This window comes from Grus americana, chromosome 3 (genome assembly GCF_028858705.1).
Source record: "Grus americana isolate bGruAme1 chromosome 3, bGruAme1.mat, whole genome shotgun sequence".
Taxonomy (NCBI): domain Eukaryota; kingdom Metazoa; phylum Chordata; class Aves; order Gruiformes; family Gruidae; genus Grus; species Grus americana.
In genome coordinates this window covers 112,984,733-113,003,050 of record NC_072854.1, presented here as the reverse complement: position 1 = coordinate 113,003,050, position 18,318 = coordinate 112,984,733, and the positions used below count along the sequence as shown (strand labels likewise).

The 18,318-nt window shown below is 56.7% G+C and overlaps 1 protein-coding gene across 3 annotated transcripts; it reads right to left on the bottom strand.

Moving 5' to 3' along the window:
• On the bottom strand, positions 1–14,476 carry SRF (serum response factor). 3 transcript variants are annotated; one of them, XM_054821551.1, is made up of 8 exons: positions 13,920–14,476; positions 12,209–12,475; positions 6,849–7,110; positions 6,326–6,505; positions 4,599–4,718; positions 3,723–3,914; positions 3,119–3,195; positions 1–2,849 (listed from the first exon to the last, which is right to left on the bottom strand). In XM_054821551.1, the coding sequence occupies exons 1-8, from the start codon at positions 14,349–14,351 to the stop codon at positions 2,754–2,756; spliced, it is 1,626 nt and encodes a 541-aa protein (XP_054677526.1). In that variant the 5' UTR covers positions 14,352–14,476; the 3' UTR covers positions 1–2,753. The 3 variants fall into 3 exon arrangements, with proteins under 3 accessions (XP_054677526.1, XP_054677527.1, XP_054677528.1); XM_054821552.1 differs by lacking the exon at positions 3,119–3,195; XM_054821553.1 differs by lacking the exon at positions 6,326–6,505 and having other exon boundaries at positions 13,920–14,475.
• Between the last annotated feature and the right edge of the window lie 3,842 nt (positions 14,477–18,318).

Genomic DNA, 18,318 nt, shown 5'->3' with positions numbered 1-18,318 from the left:
TCTGTGCACAAAATGATAACATTTATTGAAAGAGTAATTTTTTTTAATACAAAAGAAAGGTCTGTACATAGTACTGTGATTACTTCCACATCCTTCCAGAAACACAACCCTGGAAACTGGAGGGAAAAAAAAAATAATCCCACACACACTTATGCGTACACACGCGCACACACGCGCACACACACACACACACAACCCTCAAACCAGTAAAATGAACTAAAAATGTCACCACACAATAAATGCCGTTTCATCCCTGATACACAAGTGTTCTTACAAGTCTGCACTTAAATAAAATACACCATTAGCGTTTAACCAGCAGTTGCCTTTGGGGAGCCATGGAGAGGATGCAGTCAGACACCCTACCCTGTAGCAGCAGGGGCACTCCCGCCATCCCGGCCCAACAGCTCTGCTCCACAGTGCTAGCACAAGCAAAGCAGAGCAAAGCCAGGCCACGGTGATGTGCTGGGGCAAAGGACAACGCAAACCCCAACCCCATCCTTCTCCCTGGACAAACTCCTAGGTACCCAGCCTTGTTTTGGAAGCATCACTGAGCAGCTTTCATACACCTAGCAATGGGGCACGGCGCTCCCACACGCTCCAAGCTGCGGGGTACACATCATTCTTAGAGCAAGGATACTAAGGGGGGGCAGCATGCAATGTCACGCTCATTAGATGGGCCACCCCACTCCCCACAAGCCCTTCCCAGGCTGTGTAACAGACCTAGGGCTGAAAGATCGTTCTGGGAGCTCTTTGCACAGAGGGCTTGGAGGGGACCTGTCCACATCTGTGCACTAAGGAACTGCTGTAGAGAAGGAAATACAGCCCAGATCATCAGCTAGGAGTTCAGGAGATGCTACCTGCACAGTGAGCAGGGATCAACCACTGCTGGCCACTCACCACCCAAGAAGTGGGGATACGCATATCCCTTAGGCAGTCACAGGTAGTACTGCTCCACACCAAGAGCAGTGACACAACAACCGCAGGTCCCAGGACCGGAGGTGAACAGGGCAGCCATCAGAAAACCCAGCCCATCTCTGGCTCCCAGACACACTGCAAGCCCCTTGCTCCTGAGGCATGGGTTTCCCACTTCTAGAGTCCAGCTACTGCTTCGCTTGCCTTCTGCCCATGAAGCCCAAAATGATGGGTATGGAGTCCTCAGTACAGGTAAGTGGAAAACAAGCATCCCACTCAGTTCAGCTTGATCCCTGGCACATGCTGGTGGGTGGAGAGTGCAGCTTAAACGCTAATGCTGAGGGAACATGTCCAAGGTTACAATACAAACTCAAAAGCAAGGCCCCTTTCCTGCCTCCATGCCCACCCACCCCTCTCCCATCCCCCTGGTACAAACCCCATGAAAACTGTACAGGAGCCAAACTTTTATTCCTTAAAGAATTACATAAATACTGAGTTTAACACTTAGAAAAATAAAGTCTTTTTCTTTTTTTTCTTTTTTTTTTTTTTTCCTTTTTTCTCCAAGGCTTCTTTTGTTTTTAACTTAAAAAAAAAAAAGTTACAGTAGCTGCTTCTTCCCCTAAGGATTCAGCAGCTTCTCTCACTTTCTCACTCTCCCTCCAAGGACAGGGCTAGGTAGCAGAGCCATTCACAGCAACTCCCATGCAGGACCAAGCACGCTCCAGCCCTTCTCCCCTGGCCTTGCTGAGCCTGCACAGGCATCACAGCTGCCCCTCCACAGCCCAGGATGGCCTGTAGGTCATACTGGTGCTCAGAGGAAGAGCCTGCCACCTGCCCAGCAGCTCAGTGCCCCATGGGCTCTTCCCTTTGACACTTGAGTTTTCTCCACCTTGCATCAGACACAGAAATTTAAAAAGCGCTGGCTGGAGCTGCAGGGGGGGTGTGGGAAAGACCCAGCCACGTTCCCCTGGGTGTACGGAGTCCACAAGCAGTGCGAGGGCTGAGAGGAGAGTGTGGCGCTGGGCCAGCCACAGGGGCCTCCAGGGCATCGTTGTGCTCCTGGGCATCCACCAACCACCTCAGCTGTGCGAGGGCAGCCGGAGGCAGAGCCAGGCAGGCTGCAAATCTGCCAGGCAGCCCAGTGAGGAGGCACTGAGGGCAGAGGGCTCACCATAGTGCATACAGGGAGGACGGGGCCGCGTGCCACAGGCTGTGCCATGCCCTCCAGAGGGAGGGTGCACAGGGCCGACCAGAGATGCACATGCAAGCTGGCCACTCTCCCCTGTCCAGAGACCAGGGTGAGTTGCTGTGGCCAGGACCTGTCACCCCCACAAAGGCACATTGCTGAGGCCAGGAGCACAGCCTCGGCCCACTCCGCTCCGAACTGTGCCCACAGGACAGCTCTGGGTCTGCACTGAGCCCCATGCAGAGCAAATACTCGTGGGCAAGGTGACTCAGAGCACCCAGAAGGGAGCCAGAGCCTCCAGCTGGGAATGGCCCACAGTATTCATTTACAGCGCAGAGCAATCCTCCCCTCAAGAGGCAAGTTTCTTTGGCTGGCGTGAGACAAGCACAGCTACTGCGGCATCCAAACACCCCCAAGCCCTGCACGGCCCCAGCACAGCTACAGCCCAGGTGGGTCCTGCAGCCCCACACGCGTGCCTGTGTGTATGTGTGTGTGTGTGGGTGCGTGTGTGTGTGTGTGTGTGCATGTGTGGATGAAGGAAACGTGAAAAGGCAACAATAAATAACTGGTGCAGTCTGTACGAGAAGGAATTGCCGCCAGACCCGGCACTGGCATGACAAGCCAGGGACAGCACAAGGCCGGCAGCAGAGGCCTCTCAGTCACTCTTGGCGCTGTGTGAGGTGTCCAAGTTGACCACCTGCAGCTCCGTCAGGCTGCTGCCACTGCTGCTCTGCTGCCCGATGACTGCCATCTAGAGAGAAAAGGGAGGAGGAAGCACTGGGGGTCAGCATGCCCTGAGATCACGTGTGCCAGCAGCCAGGGTCGCACTGTCCTTTCTGGGCACCTGTCCAAGGAGGGCAAGACTTCCTCACCCAAGGGTGGGTGGCGCTGACATCTTTCCCAGACCTGAGGACTGGCCCTACCCAAGGGCCTGGGTCAGCCCAGACCCACAAAGGATGTGCAGGCAGGGGCAGAACAAGGACACCCCCTGAACACCTGTGAGTACCACTCCGCGCCTACCTGGTGAAGCTGGACAGCTGAGACTGGGATCTGAACAGTGCCTGATGGGGCTGTCAGGAACACTTGGGGGACACCACCTGCCACAGAGAGAGAGCACAAATGACACCATCCCTTAAACAGTGCTCCCCCATGGGTCCTTTCTCTGAGCTTCACGGAACTTCACAAGGATGAAAGTGCCTGTTTGCCTGCATTGAGGCATCCCAGGAGAAAGCCACATGTGCTAGTTTTCCAAATGCTGGGAGAAGCAGGCACAAGGCCTCAATCCAAGTCTTGCCTGCATGGCTTCATGCTGCTTTGCCCCCTCATGCAACCACACATCCTCTCCAGTGTCCTAGCTCCCTCCACTGCTTGCCCCACATGCCACCCATCCCAGCAACCCTCACCCTTTTTCCTCAGCAAACAGGTCAAGCAATTCCTTGCATAGGAGAATGGTGGGATCTAAAAGTGAGCATCAAGCATCACCCTTGCCAGGCCTCTGTACAGCCTCCAGGACTGCTTAGAAGAAGATTCTTTGAAATTAATATACAGCATAAATACATGTGAGACAAGAAAAATCAGCATGTGAGAATACTTAAGGGAGCACTGACCCAGGCAGCTGTCTTACCCTGATCCTGGACCTGGCCGTGGGACACCTGCATCGCTGAGGGCGCCTGTGAGAAAGCGTTGAGGACTGCAAGTCCACCATCCGCAAGGCCAGATGTGGGCGCGTACATCACCGCATGTGGGCTGGGGTACATCATGTGGCCACCCACGGTGGTTGGCACAGACGATGTCATGATGGTCGCCGGGAGGGTCACTGGCACCAAGACAGACTACATGTGAGCCACACGAAAAGGAGTCTGCTACACTCACACACCTGCTCAGCACCCCTCCCTCAGCCACCCTTGGCATGCTGTCCTGAAGCAGAAGGTGCATGGAGATACCCATCTTGTTCTCTCAAGCTCTTGGGGAAAAGCCCCATGGAACAGGCAGGAGAGCTCAAACCTTTCCTTTCATGAGTATGAGAGGGCAGAAAAGCACAGTAGCCAAATACCCCAGGACTGAATTCAACCTGAGGTACAAGTTTCCTGATGAAGTTTTAATAAAGCTGTTGAACTGGATACAGCCTGCATCCAAGCACCTGAACTCAGATTTTGCGGAAAACAGAGGTGTCCTCTGCATATACAGTAAAAATGTGAAGTAGATGTGAGCCAATGCCTTATGCTAGGGGCAATGCTGACTTACTAAGAAACCATCTGAGAACTGGGCAACCTGTAATCCCTTGTAAGGTGTCCTATGCACAGCAGCATCTACCTAGATATAGCATAGCACAGGGGCTGGCAACAAGGATAAATACACCTGGGAAACTGTCAGAAAGGCTGGGATAGAGTTAGTCTGAAGAAGGATCCTGGGCAGGGAGCAGGTGTGAGGTCTATTGGTGTGGGTTGTTATCAGCAGTGGTTAGGAAGGCAGAACACTGTTACCGTAATGTCCCAATTACCTGTTCCGCTAGAAGAGGTCTGGGTAAGGTCAGTGCTGCTGTCACTAGAGGGAGACGTTTGCTGCGGTGCCTGGTGCACCTGGATCGCCTGGACTGGGACCTGCTGAGCCATGGTACCACCTGGGGAGAGAGAGGAGCCCATGAGCCTGTGGCTCAGCAGGGAGACAGGCACTCTGGGCCATATGAAAGCCCTCCAATCCTTCTCTGGCTGCTCACAGCTCTACAGCGTGGCTCTGCACTGTGCTGGGGAAGGCTAGCCAAAAGCAGCATGTGGCAGAAACCAGGCCCCACCCCAAAGAGTAGGCCAAAACCTGCTCTTTCCTGGCGCCCAGGGGCCAAGGAGGGGTTAGCTGGCCTACAGGGCTCCAGAGAGAAAAGGAAAGGCCACAGGAGCTTTTGTCCAGCTCCCAGGCATGGTTCAGGAATGTCTGGGGCCCTCCTCACCACTCCTGGCTCCACCAGGACAGAAGATGTTGGGAGGAGAGTGCCCAGCACATGCCCCCAGCACTGCCCACACTCAGCCAGCCCTGCAAGGATCATCTCACTGCAGCGAGCAGAACTTCAAGAGCCCAAATGCCCAGGCCAGCTGGGCCCCACTGCCTTCACACTCTGGAGCTCAGCTCCATCCTCCACAGGGCACCCAAGGAACAGCTCTCTCACTCAGCTTGTGATCTCAAGGATGTCACAGTGCCTACACAGGGATTAGAGACCACTGGACCACAAGGTCACTGCAAAGCTCTTCAGCTCCAGAGATGGAGCTCAGCACAGAAAGCTCCTGTCAGGCTCAAGTCAAGCCTCCAAAGGGAAGAATAAGGGATGCCAGAGAGCAGGAATCACCAGCCACCTTGCTCAGACTGGGCATCTCCCCACACACTACACCAGAGACACATGTCCATTATTCTCTTAGCTCCTCCAGATCACAAGGTAAATCTGGTCCTTTGCATGAAATCACGCTGTCTGCCAGGGCCCATGGAAGCCGTAAGGGCTCCAAGAAAGTATGCAGGCTATCAGACTCATCAACTTGGGCACAAACAGGCAGGACACAAGAAATACTGTCTCACTCTCAGTGCTGGTCCTCAGATGATGGCTGCCCCCACAAGGGAGAGCCTAGCCCTGCTCTGAAACTCTACCCAGGAGCATGTCTGGCCCCAGTACAACACCTGGAGAGCCTTGATTCAGCACAAGAAGAAATTCCTAAAAAGGACAATGCACACAAGGCAGCACAGCAGCACCACTTCCTCCTCTGCTCTGGGTTTCTCCTAATCTATCCTCTGCACTGTGGTTCAGTGGCTGACTGCAGATCCAAATAGAAAAGCAAGGGCAGCTGCTCAAACACCAGCACTCAAAAAACATCCACTGGGCATCTGAGCCCCTGTGGTCTCCTTCCATCAGTCCTCCTAGCAGCACAGTTCAGCCTCAGCACAGCTGCACCAGGGACCTGTCTCCTCTGTGTTTGCTAGCCGCAGGGCAAACCCTGGGCCTGGAGACCGACAACCCGCTGCTTCCCTTGGTCTGTATACCCCAGGACACTGCTCTTCCTGTCTATGCCAAGCATTCTCTGCCCTGTCTTCCCATCTCTCCCCTGCAGCCACAGCCAGGGTGCCCTGTGCTCTGCCTCTTCTGTGCTCCCACCTGAGTTGGGAATCAGCTCTCTGGCCAGGACCAGGACTCCCACAGACACCTCCATCCCCCCACCTCAAGCAAGCGGAGGAGAAGCGAGTGCTGACCTGTCAGCGACACGATCTGCCCTCCAGCTCTGGCAGGGAAGCGGAAGACTGTCTGTTGTGCCTGCTGCAGCTGTCCAGCCGTACCCGTGACCACCTGGCCCTGCTGGCTGGAAAGAGCCAGGGAGTGCGGCTGTAACTGAGTGAGAGGAATGGTAGGGGTCCCCGGAGAAAGGGAAGCACCTGCCAAAAGGAGGGAGAAAGAAAGGCTTTGTCACCACCAGCTCTTTTCACTCCCTCCAGGCTTCTTGGTGCTGCCCTGGGGTCCCAGCTCAGCTCCCTGCCACCACGCCCTTCCCAGCAGCAGGGCCAGCTAGCAGCACTCTAAGGAAACAGTCACTACACAACCCTTCTCCAGCCACTGGCCCAGCTGGGCTCGAGCAAGGAATCCCAGCCAGGTTCACCCTACAGCAGCAATCACTCTGCTTCCTCCTGCCACTAGGTCTCCTCTCCTCTGGAGAGGGCAGCAACACACTCCAGGTGCAGACACAGATGGATGCAGTCCTCAGCCCCTAAAGGCACTGACCTGACATGAGGGTGAAGCCGGTGGGTATCGGCATGAGGCCCCCAGATGTCACTGCACTGGCTCCAGTAGTCTTCAGCACTGTCCCGTTGGCACTGGTGACTGCATTGGGGCTGATGCTGGCAGACACTGGCGCCAGGTAATTAGTGATGGGGAATGACGGGCCACTGCTGACCTGCATGGAGGTCGAGGTGGTGGGGGCTGTCTGGATGGTGGACGTTGTCCCCGGCAGGTTGGTGACAGTGAACGCTGGTTTCAGTGCGTCCTGAGGAAGGAGAGATTGTGACAACTCAGACCAGCCCTTGGATCTGGTCAACATCTGCCCATGAGACCAAACCAGACTCCATAGGTTGGATCCCCGTGCTAAACCATACCCCCATAGCCTACTGCCAGCACATGGAGCAGAGCCAGGGTAGCAGAGAGGAGTTGCTTGTACAAGCATGAGGAGACTGTGCCCAATAATGCAGCACGAGGAGAGCTGGAGAGAGCTCATCGTAAACCTTGGATACAAGCCCAGGGCCACACAGGTCCCCTGAGAGACTTCCCTGCAAGACAACAGGGGATAAAGCAACCCTTCCCCTCCCCAAAAGTCCCCATAGCCTCTAAGAAGAGAGCAGCCTCTTTTTTGGCACATAACAGGCAAAAGCAGTCCTTGCAGGGACAGATGTAAAGGCAAACACACTGTCTCCTGTCAGGAACACACACCACTTCCCTTATGGCAGGAAACACATGGCCAAGAACAAGCCGAGAACTGGCTCTTAAAGGCAGCTGTACACTGAAAGCAGCAAAGGAGAGGTGAGCAATGCCAGACCTGGACACCAGGGAGGCCCAAACCCAGCCCTGACAGCTGCTTTGGTAGGCCCTGGGGAACGCCTCTGCAAATGTCCTGGAGCAAAGGGGAGAACCTGGCTAGGGGAAGCATCCTGCCAGTCTACTAGCAGGAGATGAGCACAAGGCAAATGCTTCCAAGGGACCCCGTGTGTTAGCTACAGCCAGCACGCACCATGGTCCTGCAAGGAGCATTGGAGCTCTGTGCCTGTCAGAGAACAGCATCACCAGGGAAGCTAAGCACCAGGAGGAATAGGGCCCTGTGCTGGGCCAATACCAGCCTGAGAGGCTGGCCGCCTGGGTCTTGGAACAAGGGAGGAACATGTACCCCAGGCTGCAGGGCACGTAACACCCAGTTTCTGCAGTTACAGAGCATGTGGCTGGACATGGCTTGGCTCTGCAGGAACCAACCAAGCCCAGCACAATCCCTGCTGCCCCTGGCAGTCACAATCCACCTAACATGCCTCCTTCCCCCAAATCCTCTTTTGGATACCCAGGGTCTCCATGGCCCCTCTCCTGCCCTACTGGCCAGAGCAGGCTGCAAATACACCGCTCCACAGGAGACCATGCCACAGGGGACCCGTCATCCCCGTGCCCTGCCACAACTGCCAGCACGCCTGGGAAGAGTTAAGGCTGCCACTCTCCCACCCCTCCCACTGCCGGCTGGTGGGCCCAGCTCTCCCACGTGCTAAGCCTTGTTCCCAGCTTGTCAAGCTGCCAGGAACAAGGAATTCACAGCTCAACGAACAGCTAAAAAAGGGAAGGCAGCCCATTTTGGACAGGGGGAGCCAATCCTGGGCACTCAGCCGTGCCCCAAGGCCTGGGGAAGGAGGATAGAAACACCCCTCCACCTTGGCACTGCAGTCCCTGAAGTCCAAATTAGAAGAGGCACGTGGTAACAGAGCGGAGCCCAGCAGAGGCACTTTCCATTAGCTCAACCACAAACTCCTGCCATCCCACATGGGGCATGGAGGCTGTGGGCGCCCTCCCCACGTGGTTGACAGGGAAGAGCTCCCCCCAGCCCATTAGGTCATGGAAGCCATAGCAGAGCAGGGTGGGTCCTGTTCCCAGCTGGAAAAGCCAGGCTCCCTCATCCCAAGGCATAGCCCTGAAGCTGTACATCCCTGAGATATAGTCCCCAAGCAGCCAGGACACTTGGCATCCCTCCACACTCCATACTCTCAGGGCTGGAGGAGGCATCCCAGAAGATTCACAGCACCCTACTCAGGGAGATTCCCAGGACTCCCTAGAAGCACAAGGGCAAAGCTCAGTGTGATCAGAACAGCAAAGGTGCTTGGGAGGGATGCTGTGCCAGCAGGCTCAAATCATGTATGCCCCTTCTCTGCCCTCCCTACTCCACCACAGGTGACACTCATATTCCTCCCCTCTTTGCTGTGTTTATCTTGGGCTGCAGCAATAGCTCCCAGTTACAGAAAGAGAGCTGGGAGAGACCTTGGGATTGGACATCCGTTGCCTTCTCCCCATGCCTGTCTGTGATGCCTCAGGAGCCCCTGGGCACCTTGGCTCCCCCCAGCACCCTGCAAAGCCTAGACTACATGTGCAAGGGCAGCCTTCAATAGAAGCCAAGTAATGGATCACCTTCAGCAGAGATTACCCAAAGGGGCCATGGACAACCCCTGAAGGCCCTTCTCTTCCTGATCCAGCTGCACATCCGTTCCCCACCACAGCTCACTGCAAACTTCAGTTTGCAGAACAGCTCCTGGGGAATCAACATGCAGTAGAGAGGTGCAGCGTAGCAGCAGATGTCTGCACAGATCCGCACCACTGTGCGTACTTGATAAATGCTATACAGCATGAGTAGATCACAGGGTATGGCCCAGGCCATCTGATGCCCATCCTGGACCATAGTAGAATCTTGGGGACAGAAATGATCCTAACTCCACAGCTTCTGGGGACTGCCTGGGACAATGCTGTTCAGCATGGCCCAGACCTCCCAGTCAACATTATTACGTGGATGTTGCAGGACAACTGGTCTTGGAAGTACACGGAAAATCCCAACCTGGTCTGTATTCCGTATAGGGCAGAAAGTCCCATCTTTCCCCCACCCCAAAGAGAGATGACCAGATCAGGGCTACTCCCATGCTCTCACCCCAATCTAGAGCCCTCAAGCTTCCTCCAAAATACCCTCTCCCACATAGCCACATCCAGGAGACTATGTGAGGACATGGTGTCATTTGGGGCCCACGAAAGACCAGACAGGTCAGCGTATGATGGTATCATTGTGAGGATATAGCTGCTGTCTTTAAAGTACAGTGTGCCTCAGTCCCAGCTGCAGTCCGAGCTCAGTTCCATGGCAGGGAGTTGGGGTTTGGCACAGCAGGAGGAGCTCATAGCTGCTGCTGGGTGTAGCACAAAGGAATACCAGTGGGCTACTGACTGTAGGTAACTGGCTGCATTGCTCCCCTCCTCTGCTGCAGCAGCTGAACACAAGCAGGTTTTGTCCATACAGAAGTCCAGGAAGCAGAGTTTACAGAAAGGCCAGGGACAACTGCCCAACCCTCTCAGAGCACCCTATGTGGCTGGACCTGACAGCCCAGGCACTTAATTTCCTGCCACCTCCTCCAATGAGGCACCCATAACCCAGCCCTGTGTACCACCCACCCCTCCGCAAGGATGCCAGCCATCCAGTATGGCCTACCCACAGGCTCCCTTCATTCTCAGGTAGGTTCAGTCAGAATGTCGAGCAGAAGACAGGGCCAAAGGGCTCCTCCAGCCCCACACCAAATGCTGGCTGTGGCCATAAGGCACCCCACTAAGTATTATCACTTGTGAGTACTGGGATGGAGCTTGCAGGGCACTAAGTGGGGGCTGCATCAGAAAGTGGGCAGAGAGAAGTTGTGTTAAGATCTCCTCTGCAGAGTAACTGCACCCCAAGAGCACACTTCCTTTGGGGCCACCCAGCAGTATTTTCACAGAAAATCTTAAGGGACACGATGTGGACAAGGCCCATGACAGGGACAGGTCAGCTGCCATGCACAGCACTTCCTGCACTGCCAAATTACTCCAGGCACAGGTAATTTGTCTCATTACAAAATGCCCACAGGACTTGCCTTTTCATGCAAGAGAAGCCCAAGAGACACTAGTCCTTACAAACACAGGCTGCACAAGGGAGAAACTGCTGGTGACAATGGGCTCCTTTGCCTACTGGAAAGGGCTGGCACAACTTGCACTAGCAATCAGACGCGCCCAGGAGGGTCATGCCAGATTGGGACAGCCAGGACTGTTGTTGGGCTCCCATCAGCAGGAAGCCTTCCCATGGACTCTTCTGGGCTCCAGCACAGAGCTCTCCAGCCAGCAACACCTTGGCCCACCACAGCTCCTCTGCCTGCAGGGATCTCTGTGACTGTTGATATTTCTCAAGGCTCAGCAGCACTAAACTTCTGTTTGGTGCAGAACTGCATACACGTGGGGAAGAGGGCATGGAGGAATTGTGGCTCAAGAGAGATCTGACAGCCGTCTCCAGGTTCTGTCTGCTTAATATTTAGTGGCTACTGTATAGCAAGGATGCTGCTGTGGCTTGCATACAGCAGGCTGGAGGGCTCCTACAGTAAGGCCACGGTTCATCTGGAAGGATGCTTTTACAGCAAGCCCAGTACCCATGCTGTGAGCACAGGTACAGCAGAGCTGCAGCAACTTGCAGCACCCAGCGGCACTCCACACAAACCCAGGAAGCTGTGGTACAACCCCCAGTTCGGCATGTAGTCGCAGCATTGCATCACAAAGTCCCCTGCCTCCCACGTCCAAGGGCCTGCAGACCCGAGCACCAGCCTGCAAAGGAAGCAGCAGGGATACAGGAGCCAGCTTTCTTGCAAGAGCTCTGAGGAACAGCACCAGGAAATGCAGGGACAAGACAGGGCCCTCCCAGCAGAAAAGGGTCATTGCCTGATTCTGCACCCACAAGCAGGCCCCCTGCAGCACCCTGGGCGAGAGGCCACAAGTAACACGGGCAGGCAAGGGCCAGCGCCTGCAGGGACACCAGGCAGGGAGCAGAAAGAGTCCGTCCAGCCAAATGTTTCCATTCCCTGTGTCCTCCCTGCCCCCTTCCAAAACAGCACCAAAGCAAGAGACAGCTGCAGCTTATAAGGAATGTGAGGGGCCCTGCCAGGGACTCTGGCGAGGGAAACCAGGCCTTATAAGGCCATGGAGGCAGAATCAAATTTTTATCAATGAGTGCAAGAGCATAGAGACGCCCGGGGAGAGATAACAGTGTCGAGAGCTGGCTAGGGGGGTGGGCTGGGCTGGTGGGGAGCCCCTGCTGCAAAAGCCAGGGCCAGGACACCTGCCACCCACTTCCCTCCCTCTCTGAATCACCACTACCGCCAGCCAAGTGAAGGAGCCAGGCCTGAGAAGCCACAAAAGCTCGCTGGAGTCGCAGCAAAAGGGGACTCATCCTCAGCTTCCCAAGCTGCTATTCAAGGAGGACTGGGGACAATCAAGGCTCCCAGCACAGCCCCACAGGCACAGCCCATGCCCTCCAGGGTGCCCAGGTGTGCAGCTGAGCACAGGAACATTACCTTGGTCTCCCCACTGCTGTCCGACTCAGACACCTGGTAGGTGAGGTCCGTCTCCTCAAAGCCCGTGGCGCTCATGCGCTGGTCAGTGGTCGGGTCTGAGCGCGGGGGCGAGTCTGGGGAGTTGAGGCACGTTTGAATCAACGCCTTCCCCGTCTCACTGGTGATCATGGGCTGCAGTTTCCGTGTAGCAAACGTGTACACATGGCCCGTCTCACTGGCCACCAGCAGCAGGACTTGAGTACCCGTCAACGTAGAAAGCTCGTAGGCCTGCCAGCAGCACAAGGGAAGAACAGGAAGTTACAGATGGCAGGGACACATACAGTGCAGGACAAGTCCCCAACATGTCCCTGTGCTCCCAGCGCAGCCCTCCTTTTGGTCACACCAGCTCCAGCTCTGTCACCCCAGAGGAGCTACGGCCTCTAAAACCAACTCAAGATCAGTTCCCTAGAGGTTGAAGTGCCTCATGCTGTGTTCCCATCTCCTTTAGTATGCCCTTAGGGGATGTGCATGTCAAGAGGCCACAGAAAAAGAGCGGTCCCCTCAGGAGGACCCGAGGAGATGGGGGACACTGGGTTGTCCCCATTCTAGAAATCCCACCTGCTTCTCCAGACACGCCTGGACACCTCAGCCCTTCACCTCTGCTGAGCCCTGTAAGAGGATGTTACTGAGCCCACATGTCTCTGCTATATCTTTCCCCTCACTGACACCCCAGCCAGGCCAGGACCAAGACTCCTCTCTCAGTCTTCACAGCCCCGAGCACAGCTGCACCCAAACACCCCTGCAGTGAGGTTACCATCCCCCAGGACTGACCTGTGGGCTAGGAAGGACACTCTTCATACACCATCATGGCACACTCAGTGGTCTCACACAAGTCACCCCAGACAGGATGGCCCCATTCTGTATCCTGTGCAGCCAGGATGTGCCCAGCAGTACCCTACAACCATTCCCACCTTCCCAGGGTGCATGAAGCCCAGCTCAGCTGGGACACAGCGCTGCCTAGTTGTTCTGAGGATGCTACAAGCACCGACAGGGATGCAGAGGAACCAGCAGCATCCAACTGCACACAAAATCCCCCAAGTTTCTAATCTGTCTTTGCACAACAGCTCCAGCCACCAGGAACCGCAGAGAGCACTCTGGACCGACCGAGACATGGCGCTGGCCCCTTCCGCGCCAAAGGAGCCAGCCCTGCTGGGCCCTTGGTGGGCAGAGCAGCCCAGCTGTGCCACAGGACTTGCTCAGCACCCAGCAAGGCTCACGGAGAGGGGCCCCGACGGCTGGAGGCTGCGGCGGGACGGGCCTCCCCGGGCGCAACAGCCGGCTGGGGACCACCGGGCGCACCCGGCATCCCTCGGCCCCGGGCTGCGTGACCGCGACCGCCCTTCCCTCTCCCGGCTGCCCAGGTCCCTGTCCCGAGCCCCGCGGGCGCCCGGGACCGGCCGCAGGCGACAACCGGCCCCGCCAGAGGCTCCCACACAGCCCCCCGGAAGGAGCTGGTGCCGGGCCGCACCCCCGCGCGGGACCGGGAAGCCGCCACCGTTTCCGGGCACGGCCCCGCCGGCCGGCTCCTCGCTCGGCCCGGGCGCGCACCGCCCAGGGACGAGGGCTCCCGCCGGGCCGCCGGCCGCAGACAGGTGGGTGCCAGCCGCTCCCCCCGGCCGCCCCCCTCGGCGGCCGCTCGCCCCCAGCGCCGGCCAGAGCCCCGGGGCCGCACCTTCTTCATGATGCCAGTCTTCCTCTTGCTGAAGGTGGTATAGCGCCGCAGCTTGTTGTCGATGAACTCCATCTTGATCTTCACCCGGCCCCGCGTCTTCTTCCCGGGCTTGGCGCCGCTCACGGCCCCGCCGCCCCCGCCGCCGCCGCTGTAGGCGGCCGCCGCCGCTCCCGCCGCAGGCCCCGCCGCCGCCGCCTCGGCCAGGCCACGCTTCACGCCGCGCCGCTCGCCGCCCAGCTCCTCCTCCTCGGCCGACTCCGAGTCGCCCTCGCTGCCGCTGTACAGCGCCTCCCGCTCCAGGCGGCCCCCGGGCGGCCCCGCCGCCGCCCCTCCGCCGTTCGCCCCACGCGGTACCGGCGACCGGCCCAGCCCCGAGCCGCGGGCCAGCGCGGCGGCGGCACCGTTCCCGGCACCGGCCTGGCTCGGCAACATCGCGGCGGCGAGCGCGGGTCGGGTCAGGTCAGGCCGGCCCCGCCATGGTCCCGCCGCCCGCTCCGCGCTCACGGCCCCGCTCCGCCGCCGCCCCCGCCGCGCCGCACCGCCCCCATATAAAGCGATACAATGTTGCCTTTTATGGCGAAGGCGCTCCTTATATGGGGCGAGCCGGCGCCCCGCCGGGAGGCACCACCCCATTGGCTGGCGGCCGCCAAGCGCCAGCGTCGATTGGCCGGCGGCTGGCGTTTGATTTGCATACGTTCCGACTGCGCTCGCGTCACTCACAGATTGAAACACGCAGGGAGGCTCTTAAAGAGACAGCAAGCCGAGCCGCACAGACGGGGCGGGCCAGTCGGTCGGCGACGAACACCGAGGGCGTTACGCTGCTGCGGACGGCCCGGCCTGGCCGTCCTGCGGCAGGGCGGAAGAGGCTGGGCCAAGACACCCGCTCTTTCAGCCCTTGCTCCCCCGTTCCTGCTGCCCCTTCCAGTCACTCGTGTCCTCGTAGGGAACGCGCTACGCGGCTGAGTGCCCTGCCGGCCCCTGCCTTGCCGTGCTCAGGATGCGGTCGGCAGGAGCTCGGCACCAGCACCCTGCCTGCCTCTCAGTGATGCCACCAAGTGTTGCTCGAGGCAGCCCTCCACCCCCACTGTTCCTACAGTCTGCGCTTGTCTCTGGTGGCTGCAGAGTCTGCCGAGGGTCAGGAGGAGGGGCTGCAGAGGCACTGAGAAGGGTCTGGGGACCACATGGGTGCTCAAGGGTGTGCAGGGCACAGGACTGGGCAGATGTGACCAAAATACACATTCCCCGAGCACAAGGTGACCACTGGTCAGGAGAAAAAGGATATTGGTTTGAGAGGATGGCCCACAGCTACCTTCGAGTCCACAGGAGGAGAGAACGGGGTCCTGTACATCAGCCATCTGTGGGTAGGACAGACCGCCTGTACGCCTGTCCCCTCGGGAGATGGCTGGGCTGGCCCCAGTACACAGACAGGGGCCCATGTCCACCCCCACTCTGCCGCTCAGAGGGTTCCTAGCAGACAGCACAGGCCGTGTCCTATGCTCAGGTGTGAACCAGGACCTCCACAGGAGAGGGACAGCCCACGCAGGCAGGACACCTGGGTACAAGGCAGGCCGCATGTGGGTCAGCAAGGGTGCAGGAGGGACCACACAGCCCCAGAGCACAAAGCTGTGAGGACAGAGCGAGCCACATCCTTAGCTAAGAAAAGGGGTCTCACACACCCTGTCCTACAAATAGGAACTGCAACATGGGAAAAGACCTCACCTCTGCCAGCACCAGCCCTGCCACAGACCCATTTTGCCTCCTGAGCACCCCGTGGAGGGCTCTGCAGCTTGCACAAGCCCTTTCCATATCTGCCTCATCGCTCAGAGGACATGCACGCTTGCCACCAGCCTTCACAGCTGTCTCCCACTCTCTAGGGCCAACCTCCTACTGAGGAAGGGAGTAACTGCTAAACCAAACACCCCCCTCACCGCCGCCTCCCCCTCCTCCCTGCCAGCCATGCTCCTCCAGTGAGCACACATGCCATTTATAGCTCCCAGCAGGGCTGATGGGACTCACATGCCTCCCATCACATGCCCTGGCCACCCTCTTTTTGAGCTGAATGCAAACTACACCTGGCACAGGTGAGACAGAGGCCTTGCGGTGCCACGCCAGGCTGGGGAAGGGTCAGCAAGACCCTTTGCACAGCTGGAGGCATCAGTTAGGCTGAGAGCAACTGGCATGTGGATCTGACAGCCAGAGCCAGGCCGGTCTACTCGCTCAGCACAAGTGTGCAGCCACCACAGGTACCAGGATTGGGGTTCCTCTTGCCCGTAGGGCTACTACACACTCCCTCCTTCCCCCTCCCCCTGGGCCTTTTGATTGCACAGCCATACAGAGGCCTTTTGCTCCCCAGGCTGCAGGAGAGTCTGCACAGGCAAGTGGTGAGAGCTGGCTCATTTGGGGCTTTCTCATACCTTCTGCTGCCATCCTCTCCCTCCCTAGCCTCATCTTGGGGATGCTTTCTGAGACACTTGTCCCACTTGTGCTCTGAATGGGACCACTGCATCAGCCTGCTTCTGAGCTTCCCAGGATGCTAATGTCTCACCAAGGCCACCACCCACAGAATGCAAGTTTCCAGCAACACTGGACCTCCCTAACCAAACCAGCACCCAGTGGCAGTTGAAAGTAGCTGAAACCAGGTTTTTAGCCACTTGACAGTCCCATTTCATCTTCAAGGCTATTCTCATTTACAGCCCCTCAGTCATAAAATTCACATTTCTAACCCTCTTCTTATATAGCTGTGGGCACATAGCACTTGGCACTATGTCATAAAAGCCACTTACCTGATTACTCCCAAGGATCCCTCCAGACAAGCTGCTGCCTGTGTCAGCTCCACCGTAGCATGGGCCCTGCTGCCAGCTGCCCTCAGCATCGCCCCAGCCCTCCATGTCCCCTTCGCATCCCTCCTCTAGGCCATTGCAACAAGACTTTTCTCATCCTTTTCCAGCTCTTCATCCGTATTTCAACTGGGGAACTATTAAACCCCCTCTGCACTCAACACTGGGGTTATGCTAGTTTCCATCCTGTTACTGATCTTCTTACCATTGATACTTCAGATGCTTTTTTGACTGCTGCCGAGTACAGATAGATGTTCTTTTTCTAACAGCCAGATCTTTTCCATGAGCAGTAACAGCTAGATTGGAGGTACTGCTGCACGTGTAAAATGAAGTTAGGGCCTTTCTTAATGTGCTTGTTTTGATCAGCAGAGGGGTGCTTCTGCCCTTCATATATGATATATGAGGGAACAGCATGAGTGGGGCCGCTCCATGAGGGGTGACTAGCCAGTATCTTAGGGTTACCCCACACCCTCACTAACAGGTATAGTTCCACAGTACCTGAGCAGAAACAGATGCTGGTAACAAGGTCCATCTACAGAGCATGCAATGAACTAAGTCCAGTATCCACCCAGTCAGGAGATTGGGCCAAAATCAGGACTGGATAATAAGGCTACAATAAATGCCTAGAAGACAAGGCTAGAGGCAAGGCTAAGGCAGGAGCACCTACAAGATTGCTCAAAACAAAACTGAAACCCCAGGCTTGAGCTTAAATGCAGCTCAAAAGGGTGGGAGGTTCCCAGGTGAGGCTGTTTAGGACAGTTAAGGCCCATTAATTCCCCCCAGGTGCCTGACACAGCTGTGTAAGAGCCATGGGCAGTAGGTAAAATCAGAGCAAACCAAAAACTGCTTCTTCAAGCTGCATAGTGGATCTGTGCACTTATTGCCCCGGTGTGCTCAAAGCATGCATAGTTGTAAGGGGAACTTGGATAACTTCTGGCAAGAAAAAACATCAAGGACTGCTGGAAATGCCAGGTTTGGAGGCCCTTATGCTTTAGGGAGTTGTTAGCTGGGAGAGTGCATAGCTGCTTGCTATTCTCTTACACTGTTCAGTAAATGTTCAATTTTGGCCACAGCTGGTGGCCCACTAGGTGGACCTTTGCTCTGATGGAGCCATGCTGTTCTTTCTGCCCCTGGATATCACAGGTTGTCTTTCCTTCCCAAGTCTTTTTTTTTTTTTTTTTAAGATGTTCCTTCAATTTGGGCTGAGGCAATTGGATCCCACCTCTGTCAACTGCCCAAGTCTTCTCATTCTCCTGCAGGGGTTCTGATTTCCTGGTCTCCTCCACCACATTTAGCTAGGACTGTATTTCCTCAGCTTGCTGTTTCCAATTAGTTTGCCCAACATCTATCCCATCCCCAAGGATATAGAACTTTTTCATGACATCACTCCCAAAAATACACAATCCCAGCCCCCGCCTTTCTGCACCCTTTGGGTCTGGAGTTTGTCCTAGCTTTGGTGCCTTTCCATTTGGGTGCTTTCCTGTAGTCACCAGGTCTTGACTGCATGGTAAACAGGCACTCAAGTCCTCAGGATGTGTTGGGATAAAGCTGAACACTCCGTC